The following is an 18898-nucleotide window of genomic DNA, read 5'->3' as shown; positions in this document are numbered from 1 at the left end:
GCAAGGCTGGAGTCTGAGGAGGACGGCCCCGGAGCCGGTCAGACCTCAGCGAAAGGTCTAACGGCAGTAAAAGCTGTCCGGGAAAACATCTCGCTGGACGACGTTTAGAAGAAATGCGGCGACTGTGGGCTGGCAGACCGACATGGGAAGACTTTCTGCTGGGTGGAAAACAAAACACGGCAGCCTCTTCGCTCAAATCACAGCAGTGACAACGAGCTATTATTCCTCATTGCCATTTGGGTTTTTGGAGCACATTTCACTTCAGATTGCTCCATAAATCCCGAAGCAAACAACATGTCTACATGTAAATTCAGCAAACGCTCTGCAATTTGTGTGTCCTACGTTTTTAAATGACAGCACTTTGGGGACTACGGCTCTATAAGTGTTGTGCTCTAACTTGTCTTTATGCCTCCGTTTTGTTTTATGGTTCATCCGCGATGTCATGTCAGAGGTCATGTGAACTGGCTGAAAGAATATAGTGGCAACCCAGGGGACAGAAGAGGGACATTCCTGTGGCCGAAGGGCCGTTCTGGGTCAGCCTCCTTGGGACTCGCTAAGCTAAAGTTAACTGACTGACAGACTGATTCAGAGCAGAGACTCCGTTATTCAATTCATGTCTAACAGGAGGACTGACATCAGAAGAATGGGGTAGTAGAAGAAATGTAAGGTCCTTGGAAAATACAAGATGGCTGCCAATGTAAAACAAAACAAAAAGAGACAGTCCCCGCAATAATTATTGTTGGTGTGAAGTGTCTTTGAAACATTTCCTCCTTTAGAGTAGGAGCATTTTCTCCAGTATCAAACGTTAAAAATTCCACCATGAATCTGAAAACATTTACTAAGTGAGTAAAACAACTGCATTGATTTATTGATTCCAGTAGAGTAACTATAATAATCATATTACATAAGTGCTGCTTTACTTTTCATGTTGACCAAAGTGGAAAACCATGACTTCTGTTTTCTCGGGGTATAAAAATATGGCATGACACAAAGTCCCATTTCTCTTAGTCAGTCTTCTGAATGGAAAGACGAGGAGAAAATTGTAAGTCATGTGAGGCAGATATATGTGACGACACTCACTGAAAGAAAATAATTACTTATCCAACTTACCCATGTCTACAGCTTAAATTTAAACAACTGAAACTGTATCAAACCAGGCTGGATAAGGAGGAAAGTATTTCTCCTGTCATCAAGACGCCATGACAAACACTAGACGTTATCTACATCCTGGCTGCCTGTTTGGGCGTGTAGCTCGGGAAAAGGCTTTTTCTGTCCACCCATCTGAAATGTAACAAGTGGAGTTTGCCAAGCACTACAGGAATTTGGTCAAATGAAGCCAAGTTTGAGCATATAAACCAAAAAAGGGAGATTTGGCATGAGATAAAGGATACAGAGGACTATGCAGAAAAGCGCCTGATGTTAACTGTCGTGGATGGTAGGATATGTGATGATGTTTCTCTTCCAGAGGCCCCGAGAACCTTGTTTGAGAGGCTACATCGTATCGCAACCCCTTAGACATCTGGTGACACCAGACGGAAACCCAAAAATGGCTACTTATTGGGTCTTTCATCAGGATAATGTTTCAAAATAGTCAAATTGACACAGAAATGGTTGAGCAGACACAAAATTCACCTTCCCCATTTTCATGTCAGCACCCACACATAAGGAAGAGTGGTACGCAATAAGAGTCCTGTTTTTATATGCAATCCAGCTAAACTGGAAAGACAGAAAACTTTTAACGTGTAATAAACAAAAAATCTGTGCAAACAAAAACATGAAAGCATGGTGCAGCATAACACGGAAAGATTAAACAGAAGTCTTATCGTTTAAGCAGGAAGCTGAGCTTACTCAAATTATACAGCTCCATCTTTGAATATTTATTAATTCACTCTTCATAATTCACAAAAAAAGAATTTTTTTAATATTAATATACAAATAAATGTTACATAATCAAGGAAAAACATGTTACTACCTTGGCAGCAAGCGATAGTCTCCAGCATAGTCGTCATACTTGAACTGGACCACATTTAGCTCAGAGTTATAATATTTGCAGGCCTGAGAAAGAGGGTGAGAATGAAATATTTACTTTTTTTGTCTTTTAATAAGACCATGTCTGTGGAAAATGTGGATATAAAGCCGGTAGAGAAATATTCACGGGTCAGAAAGACGGCAGATGAGATGACGCTAAAGCAAAAAAAAAAATATATATAAAAAATCTTTATCCAGAATATTTAAATTCATGCAGGGGAACTAAATTTAGATTCCGTCACCAGAGATATCTTTAGCTTGCCAGAGATTGCTTGACTGGTTAAATGTCTGCTTTCAGATGGTTTGTGCAGTACAGTGGAAGTCACAGATGCTGCAGGGAAGTTTCACATCCTGCTCGTTTGGTCAACAAAGTTTCACATTTCCCTTTAATCCATTTATACACATCGAAGTAAATAATTTGTTGCCAAAGATACAAAAACTAGTAACCCAACAGTCACTAGATTCAAATGTATCCAAAAGAAAGTGTACAGATTAAAAAGATAAGGTCAGAAATACTATGCTCCTTTGAGCTGTACCTATCTGACACCTCAGATATTATTCCAAGCTGAAGCCCATTTCATGCACATCACCGCTAGTTTGTCGCAGAAACACAAAAGAACTTTCCCTTTTGAGTCAGGAAATCGTAAAATTAGTGTAGGTTAAACTGACAGTCGACCACCAACCGATCTTTCTTACCCCCACCCCCCCTCAAACCACACTGAATTCAGCGAAAAGCTTTCTCGCGCAGTAAAAGCAATGAAGCACCGTCAAACAAAGGGCTGAACAACTACGAGGAGACAAAAAGCCAAAATAAAACAATCGAGTTTCAAGACAGACACTGAGTAAAGCGATAAATCAATAGGCATAAAACAGTAAAAGCATCTTACTTGTCTGACCAGCAGACACTCAGCCTGGAGTTCTGCCCCTTCGGGGACCGTTGAGTTGAGAGTTCGTCTCTCTTGAGGCACCGTGGATACCTGCAAAAATAAATGGGTAGATGACGGTCGGTTACCAAATTGAGAGATACCTCAAATATTTGCTTAAGTTAGTTCATTCTCAAACATTGTTTAAGAATTTACTAAGGGATCTTTGAAAAGAAAAAAAAAGATGCTGTGGTGTGGCGTACATCCAGAAAGGCTTGAACGCAACACAGTGTGAACTCAGTGTTGTAGCTGCGGAGAAAAAAGATGAAACAATAAGTTCCTTTAAATGCCCCACCTGTTTAGAGAACTTGATTGAATGAAGGTGTAGTTAAAGTTAGACCTGTAGATTTTTTCTCCATAGATTGACTTAATTGTTATTGGTGCTAAAAACTAGTAAGTCTCATTTTAATGGCATAGATTTGTCTTAAAGGTCTAACCTGCCAATTCTTATTTTGACCAAATCTGATAAGACATAAAAGCAAAATAAAATAAAATTAAATTAAGTTAAATAAAAAACAAGAAACATGCCACAGGTTCCTTTATTAAAGACAATGGGGTATAAGACCAAGAGTAGATTTATGAATGTGCAACTTCTTCAGTTTTAACTGCATAAATATTTAAATGAAATGATTTTTGTAAAAATCGATATGTATATGTGTCCTCTTCTTTAAAAGAGCCACAGCTTAGCTTAGCACAGCTTAGGTATGCTTTTATTTACGTTTTGTTAAAAAATATATATATATCCATAATTATTTTTATCCTTAATAGAAATCAGTGATAGAAGAATGTATTGACACTGCTTTTGCATGTCTTCACAGTTTCTGTAACTAATATCTGGCGATGAGGTCCAAGCCCTTGACATTGGAAGGCCTCCTTGCCATCACCCTAATCTTTAGCTGCTGCCTCTCAGATTCAACTACAACTGTGGCTGTACCATTCTTAAGCATTAACATGTCGTGTAGACTGGAGAAGAGTGTTGGTAAAATAAATAATAATAATAATAATAATAATAATAATAATAATAATAATAAAAAGTACTTTAAATCTAAATATGCTTTGGGCTTAATTGTAGCTGATTGTAAATATTTCCAATCACACATAAAGAAAACCGGTACCTGGAAACTAAAGAAGCACCAACCAGCCTTCAGTGCGATCAGGCCATGTTTTAAAGATACAGTTGGAAAGATGCGAGCAGCATGTTGGTTAATTAGCAGACACCAAACTAGCAATCAGAACAAGCAACAAAATTACTCAACCAGCTGGTTTGAGCTTGTTAGACTGGTGTTACTCTCTAATAAAACAACTGACTAGGTGGGATACGCTTTTTAAAATCCACCTGAACATTTCTACAAAATTTAGTGTGCATTTAGCTAGCTTTTTATTTAGCTTTTTAACTATGTTTGCATTTAATATAAAAGCAATTAGATCATTTCACAAGTGCAATCTTTGTACTTTCACTGTTACTCACACCATAAAAAGTTAATTCAAAGCTACGTCTTTTTCCTGATTTTATTCTTGTTTTAGTTTCTCACAGTTTTTATGGTCGACATTCGGTGCTTCTTGACATGTGCAGCATATTCAAAAACCGAATTAAAAGTGCAGATTTTACAGCGGCCAAATCAGTTTGTTTGACGACATGCTATTTTCAAGAAACTGAAAATAACTGCCAAACACCGGCTGGAGAGAAGGTGAGGAAAGTTTTAAATATAGAAATAACGCTTGACGCCTGCAGCCAACACTTTAGAATCAGAAACTAAAACAGTTACTCTCCAATATTTTTGACGCCAAGACAGTTGTCTTAAAAATCTTCCTCTGTCGGGTTTTCTACAGACACCGCTGCAGATGAAACAAATACCCAAAATCCTTAGTGTTTTTATTTATTTTTTTGATAGATTTACACATTTTAATCAGAATGTCTTTATTAATATTGTACAGAAGCACAACAGAACTTCATTTCCATACAGCTCATCCAAAAACAGGTGCTTGCGGCTGCAGCCGTTGTGGGAGGCGCCACTTTCGTTGTCCTTCAGACAACTACGATTCAGACTTTTAATCCTTATTAGCCCAAATTATGTCCATGAATGTGAAAAATACAGCTTTTTACAAGACACTGGGTGAGATCACAGAGACCTGATTTAATCTTTTATGGTCAGTGGAAGTTTTGGGTGAATATCAAACCAACGTAAATCATCCACTGCAACCGCAAACAGACGATTAGTGTTACAACCTGATGATTCAAAAATGTTGTTTAGTTTATCACTATCTTGGTCAATTTGCATCTTAACCAAGACGGTGAGTATTTGATAACATCCCATCATCTCACGGCTAGAAGATTTACACTTCTTTTAAGGGCCCGTCATCAAATGAGACAAAATGTTTTCAAAGGTTTTACTCTACATGGCAAGCATTTGATACTGAAAGATTCTTCTTTTTATCAAATTGATAAGCTTACATCGGCTAAGACTACTACAAATGTAAACATTTTGTGTGAGCCCAGATGATAATGTTAAAGTTAATTTAGAACATTGTATTTTATGGCTATACACCTCAAACACTCTGCTTTCACATGTGACGTTATGGGAATGATCAAAAGAAGCAAGCCAACATAAAAAGGATTTTGGTTCAGTCTTGGGTATGATACCCAAGTGACTGAAGGTGCCGTGTTCATCTGTTCAAACAATTATTCACAAGTATGAACGGCACGAGAATCTCAAGATATCACACCACCACACACTCAGAGAAGAAGAGTTCATTACCACAAACGAAACACACAAAGACACGTTGCAGTTTCCAACTGGAGCAGGGGACGAACTCCACCGCAGTGTTCATGCTTCTGATTTAATACGTCACAGAGGAATCGCAGGTCAGCAGTTCAAAATTTGCAAAAAAGACAGAGACGGGAGAATGGCCACAAATCTGCTCAGATCCTTCAACAACTTCATGAAAAGATTGTTCGATAAGTTTACGAGCTCAGACCAAAAATCGAACGCGTTTGACTCGTAAATTACACAAATTCAATTAGAAAAAGTCAATTTCCTTTTCCATAAACTAAACATCAAATCTCAAACGCACATCAATAACCAGATTAAATTGCTTTGATACATTTTTTTACAAGCCTCCCAATGCAGAAAAAGGAATAAAACCCAATCAGCACCAACGTTCGAACTGTGATTTAGATGCTGTGCAGTCAGCTGGCAACAATTTTTATTTCTCCAGTGATTTAGCAAAAGAGCAGAGCTAGTAAATACCTTCTCCTTGATTAATACTCTGGCAAGCCACTTTGACTTATAAGAAAGAACACTGACAGCACACTGCAGACATAAAAATCAGAGAAGATTGCTTTGCTGCCAAATGAAGCTGGCAACCAGCAAAGACATAAAAAAAAAAAAAAAAAAATCTTCAGTTCTGGGGTCAAAAGCAAATGAAACCCTGAACCACAAGCAGCCAATGAGGCCATTTTATTGTGCAGTTGATGCACATCTGCAGCAAAGCATTAGCATAGTAATGAAGGTGCTAATGAACAAAGAGCTAAAGGAGAGCCTAAGAGAATGAGCTATTGAGTGATTGAAAAGACTGTAAGCCTCTACATGCATGATTAGTGTGTGTAAATGATTGGCTTCTATAATGAGCTGGAAGTAACACACAGTGCCTTTTAATAATAAGTCTGTCACGGTCAATTTCATTTACAATCTTTTGGTTTCATTGCTATAGACGAACAAAAACGTCCTGCCAACTCCCAGCAATATTTAATGCTAATTTTAAATAAGTAAATAACTTTTTATGAAGCAGATCTGAAATTTTCCAGGAGCTCCAGCTCAACAACTGACTCACTCGATCAGCCAAGAGCTTTTTTTTGTTGCGGCTATGTTGTCGGGAAATGCTGAGTTAATCTAGCCGGGGTTCAGATGAAACATTTTGACAAATGTCCAACAACAAACCCAATTATTTTTCTAACATCCAAATCGTCAGTCTAAAAAGGGCAGACGCAACAGAAAGGTTTCGTGTAGCCTTGTGTGCCAATGACTCTATAAAGTCTGAATGCAGATAGGAACCCTACAGATTGATTTCTCCACGACGGCACAAACCACCGAAAACTTTCACTTACCGAGAAATCATTGTCGGGGAAGAGGAGCAGCTCTCTGAGCGGGTCCTCCTTCAGCTCCTCCCAAAGTTCAGAGATGACGGCCTCATAGTCAAGAGGATCGATCAGCTTCGGCTTCTCCTGCTGCAAATGGAGAAAGAGGAAATGGGCAAAATTAAATTTTGGTCGTGTGCTTGATCTGAACACTATAAAACACGGCATCTTACAAGATACCATGTAGCTATCCAATCTGAAGCAACCCTGTGCCGCATGGTGCAATGCAGCACAACAGAATAGATGATAGAGCAGCGTATGTTATTTTAATACGACTTTCATCATAATTTTGTGCGTCATATTGTGAAAAGGGAGGAAAATGTTTTTCAACAATTTTTACAAATGCAAATATATAAAAAGTATATAGAACGTATTTTTGTTGGGTCCTCTACGCTCCGATGCCCATAAGTGACTTGAGAGCAGCCGACTGGTGTGGGCAGGATCAAGGTAAAGTGGAAGCTGCAAAAGACTCTGACAGGACAGCAACCCTAAGCATACAGCCAGGTTTAACTCAAAGTTTATTTATGTGCCAGAACGGCCCAGTTACAGACCAATCATTAATAAAACTGTGGCCAGATTTTAAAAAAGTAAATAAATCTTGCTTACAAACACTCTCTAACCAATCCGAGTGTGACTGAGGTATTTTGCAAAGAAAAAAAAAAAGAGATATACCTCAAAAGACTTGCAGCAAAAAGTGGTCTCACAAACACTCAGCTCAGCTTGATACAAATATGTGCCACAATTTTCAGATTTTTTTTTTCTTTTTTCCAAGAAGAAAAAAAAACAACTTAATACACAGCATCTTTTTTTCACAATAATGCACTACTTTGTGCTGGTCTATCACATAAAACCTTAAACGAGTACAAAAAAAAAATACGTTTGCAAAGGTTCAAGGGTGTACAGTATCACTGTTGTAAGGCGCTAACACAATGTAATACAATGTGACAAAGCACCACAGGAAATGGAACGTATTGTAAAATATATATACAAACAGATCATCTCAATAAATCAGAATTATCATTGTTTTAAAGTTAGCATGTGCCATATCACCATCACAAGCAACTGCATGGACAGGGATGGAGCTAGCTAATGCTACTAAGTGCAATGCATTTGTATTTTGAAGGTTCAGTGATGACCAAGCGACAATGTGTAACCAGGGTAGAAAGATGTTTTGCAAAACCTTGCAAACTCTTCAGTCAAGCAATGCATTCTTTACCTTTACTCTTCGCTTCCTGATTTTGCATGGCATAATCAAAACAGAATCTATTAATAAATTGTGAAGTATTTAACACCATCATGGCTGAACTGACTAAATGTCTCCACTTGGGAACAAATTGCAATACCCTGTAAAGTAAACCTCTCAACATGTTTATGAAAAAAAAAAAAAACATTTACTTTTCTGTTCATGGTGTTATTGTGATATTTCAGGTACACACACCAGCCAGATTCAAGCAGAAATATGTGTGTGAAAATGGCAGATAGCCATGAACATGACATTTTAGGTGTTTTACCATGACATCACAGGGACCTAAATAAGTTGCAGAGGAAGTGAAGCTGTTGCCATGGCGCAGCTTTTGAAACACCCCACTGAAAAGTGTGAAGCTCAAAAGCAAACGAGATCAATAAATTAGCGCATTAGGCAGCTTCCTTTACCTTCCAGTCAAAGTAGTGATGTTTTCCTCCCACTAAATAAATAAATAACAGTTCCTAATACCATAGCAGGCTAATGCATTGAATCACACAACATTAAGAAACCAGCCACTCAACAGTTTCTGCTCCTTTTACAGGTCAAATCAATCTACAAATAAAGTGTAAGCCACCAAACCAGGACTTGTGACATGACAAAAAAAACAAACAAGCATTATAGGCATGTTTACAGCAGCGGACAGCAACTTCTGTCATTCAGAGAGCGGCAGCCCTGCAGCAACAACAGCAGCAAAGTGAGAGGTGCAGCAGGTTGTGGTCAGAAACCCAGAGGAAGTTATGATCGCTAGTTCAGTTCACATCTACGCCGTGGCCCGGGCGTCACAGCGAGGTCTAACAGCCTGGCTGCTGTCACGGCCGCCTCTCGCCCAGAAAAGTGAAACAGATGACAACAGAATGATGGAAATACAGTTTTAGTTCCCAGCAAAAAAAAGAAAAAAAATGTGACCGTGGATGAAAACGACTTCTGCCCCGAAGATAGTTTGTGTTTTTTAACAAGGAAGGAAATTCAACCTACTTCATTTATTTCAAAGAAAAAAAAAAAGTGATTGCTTACAGTTATCGCCGAGGATTTTGTTCCTCATTTCTGTCTGATTGTTGAACTTTGTTAATCTATGAAAACTGTTGGATCTGTAACCTAATATACTAAATGTTGCCACGTACTGAAGACCTTTAACCTTTTACCTTTCTAAAACAATGACAACCGTTAATGAAAATGATCTCTATGGGGGGGAGGCAATTAGATTACATCTAAAAGCAAGAAGCAGGTGTGTAGTTGAAGTTTGAGGATTTTATTTGTACTTTATGACTTCAGTGGCACTCATGTGACATGTCAGTAAATGTTTCAGGGCAAAAGTCTAGATGTCCCTTCTCGAAAACTGGAGATTATTTAAGAATTACAGTTTATTGTTGAGTTGAATTGACTGAAGCAGGTCTTCCGAAGAAAAGCAAGAGGACTACTTGTAGGTTTCTGTACAAACCAAGCTCAGCGTTACGGTCCTAGATTTTTAATCAAATACTACAGTCACCAAATGTGTGTAAACCGCAAAGAAAATAAAAATAAAAAATATGACTGACATGATCTATAACTAATTGCGGGTCAACTACCAGCCTGGAATAGCGATTCAATCCGTCTAAAAATAAGGAAGAACGTTACAAGAAGTAGAAAAAAAAGAACATAAATACATACAATGCTGAGCCGGTTGAAATCCGCCCGTGCTCGTTTGTTTTTTGTTTTCCTCCTGAAGGTGATTTTGCTCCTGAAACTCATTGCCGGCTGCCTTCAGAGAACCATCTCCAGAACCTGAAGTCAAGAAAAGCTACACAACACGCACGTTGTGGGCATGTGCTCTTTCAGAAGCAGAACTAACTCTCAGTGCGAGCTCGCCTCAGCACACGTGGATGGAGGGGAAGTGGATGTGTGATTGTCCAACAGACACCCCGTACACACGCACACGCACACCTACACACACACACACACACACACGCTCAGATGGCAAGAAAGTCCCCATTGAGCGAGACATTAACCAATCAGATCGTAGAGATTCTACAAATCGCTTTTTAAATTTTAAGTGAGTTAAATAAATTAGCCACAGAATGAAAAAAAAAACAAAACAGAGGCTTTGGATTAAAAGTTATACTAACTGCGTGACTGATGATCTCATTTGGTGTTTTTTGGTTTAACATTTTCTTGGCGTTCGCAGCAACACAGAAACAAACACGCCCACAAACTGCCACCTTCCTGAGCGAAGCTGTATTGTCACAGCAACCGTGAGCCAAAGTAAACACCGGCACATGCACGAGCGCTCACGGACACAATAAAAGGCACATATATGGCGCACGAGCTACATGTCATACTTGACGGCGGCTAGCATGATGCTTGTTTCATGTTTGGCTGCTCTGAGACCAGCACCCACTTCCCTACGCTGAGCAGAACAGAGAAATATACAAGAGGAAACAACTTTTGATGATACAACAAATGCTCATATATTTATTTTCAGACCGCGCAGGGAGGTGGTGCGTTTAGATTATATTCAGAGCTACAGTCAAGTTCAGTAAGAGTATGAGCTCTGATGAGGCTCATCTGTCAAGATTTACAAGCATCAACTTTCATTGGTCTGATGTAATATAATCCTAAATGCAGAAAATAATAACGAAAAGAAATATAAGCTTGACGTGTATGGTTGTCTGTCAATTCTCTTTCTATGAGGCCCTGTGATGAGCTGGTGACCTTTTCCTAGTGGACTCTCAACCTCTAACATCTGGAGACAAGCCTCCCTACGACCCGTCGTGGATTAAGTGCATATAGGAGATGGATGGATGGATGCTTTTCAGGGCAGCAGGAAAAGAGACGCATATCATTTTGGTCAAGCAACACAAAGCAGCAATAAGAACAAATCCCGGCTGGCTCTGCTCACAGCTTTTGCACCTTATTGTCAGGAAGTAAGGCTCTCCTGGACTTTCATTCCCCTCATGTGTCAAGAGGGCAATGGAGTAGCATTATACATAGTGCAATCAAATAACTTGAAGAGCTAAAGAAATTAATTAGCAAAATGAAACCTAAACTTTCCATATCTACAGTCAAGTGCAATGACTTGAAATGTGAGCGATTTATAAACCCTGCCAGCTGACAGACAGAGAGCTGGACCAAATCTTTAAATGTAGGATTAAATGGCAACACAAGAGAAGGTCAATATATTTCACTTTTTTTTTTTAATGCATCTTTACCATTAAACGTGAGGTGTGCTGCGTTTTCAGCCTTCACCCGACACGAGTCACATCCATTCAAGATGAGAAAGTTGAACTATATGCCAACGTTTGTCAACTGGGGGAAACAATAACAGCAAAAAAAAGAAAAAAAAAAAAAAAGATTTATGAAGTGAAACCCCTGTGGAATCTGTTTCATAAGACTCGTCTTTTAAAACTGTCCTCTCATCAATTCAGTCATTGACATCTATTCAGTATCTGCAGCCGCTCTTCATCCTCTTCCTCCTCCTCCATCCTTTCCTCTGCTCCCTCCCAGCCGGCTCCATCCATCTCTGCCTCTCCTCAGCAGCTCCCACATCTCATCAAACATCCTCAACAGCCTTCGGGTTTTTTTTTTCTCTCTCTCTCTTTGATACCTCTCTCTCTATCTCCACCCCGTTCCCTTGTTCTCATCCTGTTAAACATCCCCTTTTATCCTCTCTCCTCCATCCCGTCTCCTTCCTCCCTCCCAGCAGGGGTGATGCAGGCTGGGTGTGGCTGATGCAAAGCTCCAGCTGCACGGAGGACACGAACAGAGCAGCAGACTGCCGGCTCACAGCGTGACTATCGACGAGGATAGCTGGGAGCAAAGCGGTCTGTCCGAAATTAGAAGAGAAAAGAGATTAAACAGGAGTCGTGAAAACACAGACGGCTAAGAAAGACTCGTCGTTCTCAAGCAAAGATTTAGGAGCTTTACGTCCTATTAGAGGATAAAAAAATGAAGGCGACAGAGGGAGAGAGGGAGCGTGGAAAAAGGGAAATATTGCAGAAGATTGATGTGGACTAATAGCGGAAGACAGAAGAGGGCAAAGGCAGCTGCTGAGACAGCAGAGACGAGCAGATCCCAGACAGAAAACATCTGCTTCATATCATTAAAGCAACGCAGGGTGAAAACTCTGAAACTGATGGAGAGTCACACGCCTGAAGTTCCCGTCCAACAGGAGAGAAACAGACTGACGAGCTTTTGCAACTGTTAATTGAAATTGCTAAAAAACTAACGAGGCAAAGGCAGTTATAATTTGTATGCAAATAAAGTCCCGAAAGGCTGCAAGAGTTGTTTAATAGAAATAAAACGAGAAAAGTAAATTAAAACCAACAGAGACGTTTGTATCAGAAGTTCGTCTGGAAACAGGAGAGATTCCATTGGAATTCCCTTATTTTCCTTTGCAAATTAATTTTTGCATTTTCCTAGCTTAAAAAAAATGGCTAATTATTAGAAAAGTCACCATCAGTGAGGTCAACCTTTCCACAAAGATCATGGCGCCTTACCTATCCAACGATCACAATTAACAGCAAACAACTCATAAGTGGTTTCCAGGGCACAGTACCGTAACCTGAGCTCACTGAGAAACTGACATGCAATCCATTGTTTATGTTACGCAAATATGATTTGGACAACATTGTGTTTTTTTTGTTGTTGTTGTTGTTGTTTGTTTGTTTGTTTGTTTTTTCAGATGTTTGCTCCAGCCTCCAGAATATTTGTCTTTCAATCTGAAAGTTATGAGCTTGACTTCAGATTCCTTCTGACACATGCTAATGTGCTGCTGGGCAAAGCACTTCACCCCAAACTGCCTACAGATCTGCACATCGATGTGTCTGCACATTCGTTAGTGCGACTGGACGAATGTGCTTCCACTACAAGGAGCTCAGGGCGATAAGTATGACTAGGAAGTGCAAGTGGCTTCTGTCCTTTTATCAAATCCCCCAAGGTGCTTTTCCAAGGAAGATCTGGAATATTTAACTCTATGTATCACTGGAGGTTGCAGATGACTTTTTTCATTGTCCTCCATGTTGACAGATGTGATAAAAAGAAAAAAAAGAAAAACTTTTTTTAACTATTAATTTTTATTTTATTTTAATGACATTTTCAATTGCATTTCATTTTCATTCTTTTAATATTCAACAAGCCAACGTGCATCGACCAGAATGCATGTGATGCAAACCACTTAAACCATCACACTCAAACTACAAGCATGGTCATAAATTATGTGCGCAATCGAAATGTTTTAAAGGTTTCATTTTGATCTGGAAGATCATTATATAATGTCGGTGCATCTTCACCAAGTGGTCAAGAGTGTGAATTGTAATAAAGAGGCCTCAAATGCAATATGCTGGAAAAACGTTCCTTCTGTTTTTCTCTACAAGCCACACAATCTTCCAACTTTCTGAGGGACAATTTTTGCTCAAACCTACTGACAAACCAAATCCTGTTCACAATCCATCAGTTTTACAATCCGCTTCCGTTTGTAAAAAAAAAAATAAATAAAATCAAGAAACTCTTAATAAGGACGTGACAATTACTGTTAGCGCGCGCTTACTCTGGTCTTCTTGAGTCAGACTCGGGATATTTGCTCGAAAAGTCCGACTTGTTTGCGGAGGCGCTGCAGTGCAAACAAACTTTGAGTCAGATCAAAGAAACACACTCTCTGGCCAACGACGAAGCTCTTGACTCTCTTCCAGTGAACAAGATCCAGGAAGCGGACTACAACACTCGGCACTGTGGGTGCACACGACCAAAACAAATGTGTGCGAAGCGAGGTGGCCAAGAGAAACATCTGGCGGCCGAACGCGGCGGGAGGATGAGTTAAACCGATACTAATAGAGTCACATGAGATTTATCACCGCCGCTTATGAGCCCTCGAAAGACCAACCTGAGGTTTTCAGGCTAATTGGTGGGAAAATTGTTTGCGGGATTCACCCGTGCAGAAGAGCAGCACCGCACAAAGATGCTTTGTGAAGCCGCGGAGCTAGAATCTCGCCCTGTCCAACGCATCTCTATTCTCCTTTGAGGGAAAATGTGAGCAACAGCTGGTACGCCGCCACATGCACAGCTTGGACTGATTCAACCAAAGAGGCTTTTTTTTTTTTTTTTGAACTGGTTTGCTCCATATTTGAGCCAAAGGTTTTGCACGCCCTGAATGAAACATGACAAGCTCCCTCTTCAGTGGATCGCGCCGGTCATCCAAGAAGGATGAGGGACTTTTGTTAAGTCCTGACCTCACGCAGGTCGCTGAGGTCCCATGGGGGAAGTCCCAGTAATTTTACCACACGGCTTTAAAATACCCTACACATCAGAATGTAATGAAAGAATAAAACATCTTGGTCATATTAAAAATGCAACACAATTAAAACAAAATACAAACACTGACTGATGCACTTTTTGTTGCAAAGGAAATGCCTATGTTTTTTGTTTTTTAAACTCTGAAAAACAGACACTCTGTGCTCAGTTGTTCCATGAGCTAAAAGGATCAGCTGAGTCCACATGCTAATATGATTTTGGAGTGGATCTCGCTCTCTTGCCTCGCGCAGGAGCCAGTAACTGGGCACCGAAGACGACAAGATTTAAGGAGGGAAGGAAGGGGAGTTAGGGGAGACAAAAGGGGCGACTGTAAAGATCTCCTTACTGCCAAGACTCAAACATTTTTTCCACTTGGCGTACAGAAAGTAGGATTTCTTGGAATTAAAAAAAGAAAAAGTCTGGCTAAGAATAGTTGTTACAGATGGCTGACAGGAAACTCTGTCCTGAAGAGAGAAGATGGTGAGGAGAAACATGTGTACTTTTACATAATCCATTCATCAACTGTGTAAATGTTTCATTCATATATTCAGTGAAACACTTTTCATCCAACCGAATACTTAAGTTAAAATCAAATAACATTTTCTTTTCTTCTTTTTTTCCATTTTCACTTCAGGCCAAATGCAAAGAAAAGAGTTTTTTTCCCACAGAAACCAGATTCCTCATGTCTGACCCCACCACCCCACTCCACTCTCCTTCTTCCATTTCCGTCTCTTTGCCTCTTTCTCAGCTGTGAAACTTAATGGCCTCCTCAAGCCATTGCTCATTTGTCAGCCTCAGCAATAAAAAAACCCCTAAATTTCAACACGGGAAGGTAAAACAAGATGCAGAAAGCCAAAAACGCATGACTTAACACAAACCTGCACACTTTAACGTACTTTTTAGCTGCTTTTTTGTTTTGCACGCAATTGCTTCCTTTCCAGCACAATGGCAGCTCATCCGCACATGCATTTCGCACTTAATGGGAAGCTACAGACCCAGCGGCGTTGGTTACCATTATAACGATGGTCAGAGGCGAACTGGTGGAGATGTAACCCTCCAAAGTGGGAGTCGCAGCTTCCACTGACCCCTGGTCCTGCCGTGAACATATGTGACCACAGTCGGCTCCGCCCACCGAGCGAAGCAGCAAGACCACACTGGCCGAGCACCCCATTCTCCAACGCCGCGGCCTCCGAGTCCAACCCCGATCCGCTCCGGATGAGCTCAGCCTCTTCTATCGGAAACCGGCCTCGGCTCAGGCCTCCGGTCCCGCCAGAGGTGATGTGTTCCCCTCTAGAAGTGAGACACCCAGAGCTCCATCAAGACCCTGTGGTTGTCACTTCAAGCAGTCCTGCTCTGAAAACTTGGGGAGGTTTTCCCAAAGCTGCTCTGCTTCAGCCTGCAGCTCCTAATGTTGCTGTTGCTGAGCTGACACACTGGCAGCCCTGCATGTCTCTCTCTCTCTCTCTCTCTCCCTTCCCTTCTTGCGTTCTCTCCCTCTCTTGCTCTCATTTTCGTCCTCCAACACACACACTGACTGCAGCTGTGTGAGGTTCAGCCGAAGCCAGGCACATCCAACAAATCACACTCAGCAAAACCCATCAGCTGACCAGAACCAGCCGCCACACACACATGCAGCCGCACATGCAGACTTCCACACACACCCAAACCAGCATTATTTTTTCTGATTTCCATACTGCTGCAGCTACATCTCTCTCCATTTGCTTCCCCGACTACGCCAACACTTTTCAGTCTCAGCTCCGTTTGTTGTGTTTGGGCCGTTGTGGGTTCTGCTCTTAAGAGCTTCCAGCAAAAATTCTGCAAAGCTGCGGCTGCTCGGCTAAATAACGTGTGCCCTGGCTGATTGCGATGTGTGTTATGATTTTGCCGCAGTCCGTCCTGTTGCAGCGAAGTGCGAGAGAATGAAAAGTTTAGGAACAGAAAGCGGATGGAGAGAGTGGAGTGGGTGGCCTCGCGGACGAGGCGTGCATGTGGCGTGTTAGCCCTGCGGAGCCTCGCATTTGAAATCATTCAGACTTTGCTTGAGCAGGAAGATAAGCCGCAGGAAGACCGACGACGTCCTGCATGCATTCAAATTCCATTGCGTCGCTCGTGATATCTCCGAGTGACTCTGATTTTTCTCATGTCTTCAAAACATCTGGTGTTGCTTTATTTCACTGACTGCGGCTGAACGAAAAGAAAAGGGGAGCGTTCCCAGAAGCAAACATTTCTCAATTTGAAGTATCTGTCATCATAAAATCCCCTTTTATTCTGCGCCAGTTGTCCTTGTTGAACTACAAACAGAACAAAGTAAAGACCTTTTTTTTTTTTTTTTAAGGATTAATGGAAGCCAGGTTTTTGCTTTGAATTTAGTTTAACAGACCTTGATATATTTGCTTAAATCACTGGGATCTAAAACAGTGGTTTTCAACTCCAATCCTCGAGGCCCAGTGTCCTGCAACTTTTGGATGTCTGAGCTGAATAATGAGGTCACGAGAAGGTCATGGAGATCCTGACTACATTCTGAGGATCTAATTCGGCCATTTGATTCAGGTGTGTTGGACCAAGGACACATTAACGGTTGCAGGACACCAGCCAGCGCAGCCTGGATTTGAAGAGCCCTGATCTGAAATGACGCTACATGGCAGCTTTGATTTGCTCCACCTCTCTCTGCTTCCGGCTCGTCTCCAGCCAGCCTGATTGGAAGCACCTGCTCACAATCATCTCTTCCTCCTCCTGTGTTTATTTGGTGAGTGTGTTCTCTTCCTTCAATACCAGTTTGTCTTTGTTTCTACCAGCAAACAGTTCAGCCATCTTTTCCTCTGTATTTTTGCCTATATTAATTTTTGAACCACTTTTGTGTATTTGACTCTGCCTTTGCCCTTCTTCACAGTTGCAAAGTGACATTATATATGTCCATGATTTCCAGGATATGTATTAAAACAAAAAAACAAAAAAACTCTGGTTTGCATTTCTGCACAGCCTCTTTTACTCTGATACCCTTAAATGGGATCCAGGGAGAATTTTAGTGTCTAGATGTGCTGGAAGGAGTGGATCTGCAGCTCATGCTTTCCAGGTTTTTCCTTTTCTTTTCTATTAATTGTTGAAACCCGTGTATCATTTTACTTCCCCTTCAAGGTTATGGAACACTTTGTGTTGGTCAATCACATAAAACCCTAATAAAATAGATAACAAAATGCGGTTGTGACATGTAGGCGGAAAATATTTTCACTTTTCCTTTTTCAATATTAGGCTAAAGGTATAATTGTATTACAGTTTTCCATCATGCATTTTCACAAAAATGTCATTAAAAAGCTAAAGTAAAGCCTCTGGATTGGCTGGACATGAGGCGCAGAGCAGCACTTCAGCTAGCTGTCAGAGAGAGGCTGAGTCACTTACCAGTTGACCAAAAACTACCAAAGAGTTTCTATTTCAGCGACTGTATTGCTTTTATTGCAACAACTCACAAAATGAGTTGCATCGGTGAAAATGAAACAAACTGCAAGCAGCTGAAAGGGAAAGCACCAGAGAGCTATAGAAACAGAAGACCTCTCATAGACCTGCTAATTTGTCTCAGTCCGATGCTCCCAAGAATGGTTGTATAATGGAGTAGCATTGTTGTGATGGAGTAGGAGCTTCTTAAAGAGACAAAGACCAAACTATATTTGACATATGTAGCGTTTCCATAACAACTGAAGGTAACATAGTTACTTGATTGGGTTAAAAATGTTTCTTAAATGCATTTAATACGGTGCTTTCAGATACTGTTCATGTGCCGCAGAGAGTGATTGTTGACAATGCAACAATCAAACACTCATTATAGTAGCTGAAAAGCTTTTAGCATGTTTGCACTGGTATTTTGAAGAAGTCTTTGCAAGAGATTCTGGATCATATTGATCACAAAAACCTTGAAGGAAAACTTAAATACATGCAAGGGACCTGCATGAATAATTACATGAAAAAATTGAATCGAAAAATATTCTGCTGATCGGAAATTGACCATTTTCAACTCGACCAATCCTGATTAAGGGCCAGTAGGCTTGGAAAAATACAAATTCGGGAGGGCTTCAAATCAGTGGACGCCACCGGGAACATGCTTTTGCTGAGTGAAAAAAGGCTCAAAGTTAGCTATTTTATTTTAAAACCAAAGTCAGAAAAAAACATGAAAGATATGCAAAAGTATTTCAAAAGAATTGCTACAGAATTTCTCTAAAAATATGTTCAAACTGAGATAAGTCTGAAGTTTTATTAGGCTGTGGAAGAGGTACAGAGAAAAACTCCAGCAAAAAAGTTGCTCTGTTTTATCCT

General features: G+C 40.5%; 1 protein-coding gene across 5 annotated transcripts in view; it reads right to left on the bottom strand.

The window, feature by feature from the left end:
• Nucleotides 1–18898, bottom strand: part of dock10 (dedicator of cytokinesis 10) — a 67542-nt gene that overhangs the window by 30357 nt on the left and 18287 nt on the right. For 3 of the 5 annotated variants that reach the window (XM_088011948.1, XM_088011946.1, XM_088011947.1), the window contains exons 2-4: nucleotides 7057–7176; nucleotides 2916–3005; nucleotides 1973–2055 (exon numbers count right to left, since the gene is read on the bottom strand). In XM_088011948.1, coding sequence (XP_087868074.1) covers nucleotides 1973–2055; nucleotides 2916–3005; nucleotides 7057–7176 — 293 coding nt within the window. Of the gene's footprint in view, nucleotides 1–1972; nucleotides 2056–2915; nucleotides 3006–7056; nucleotides 7177–9979; nucleotides 10238–15605; nucleotides 15957–18898 lie in introns of those variants that run through there. The other 2 variants (XM_088011950.1, XM_015005095.2) reach the window with 2 other exon arrangements.

This window comes from Poecilia mexicana, unplaced genomic scaffold (genome assembly GCF_051168715.1).
Source record: "Poecilia mexicana isolate PSO_F unplaced genomic scaffold, ASM5116871v1 scaffold_13, whole genome shotgun sequence".
NCBI classification, from domain to species: domain Eukaryota; kingdom Metazoa; phylum Chordata; class Actinopteri; order Cyprinodontiformes; family Poeciliidae; genus Poecilia; species Poecilia mexicana.
The sequence above is the reverse complement of the archived record's forward strand: the minus strand, read 5'-3'. Positions and strand labels throughout refer to the sequence as shown.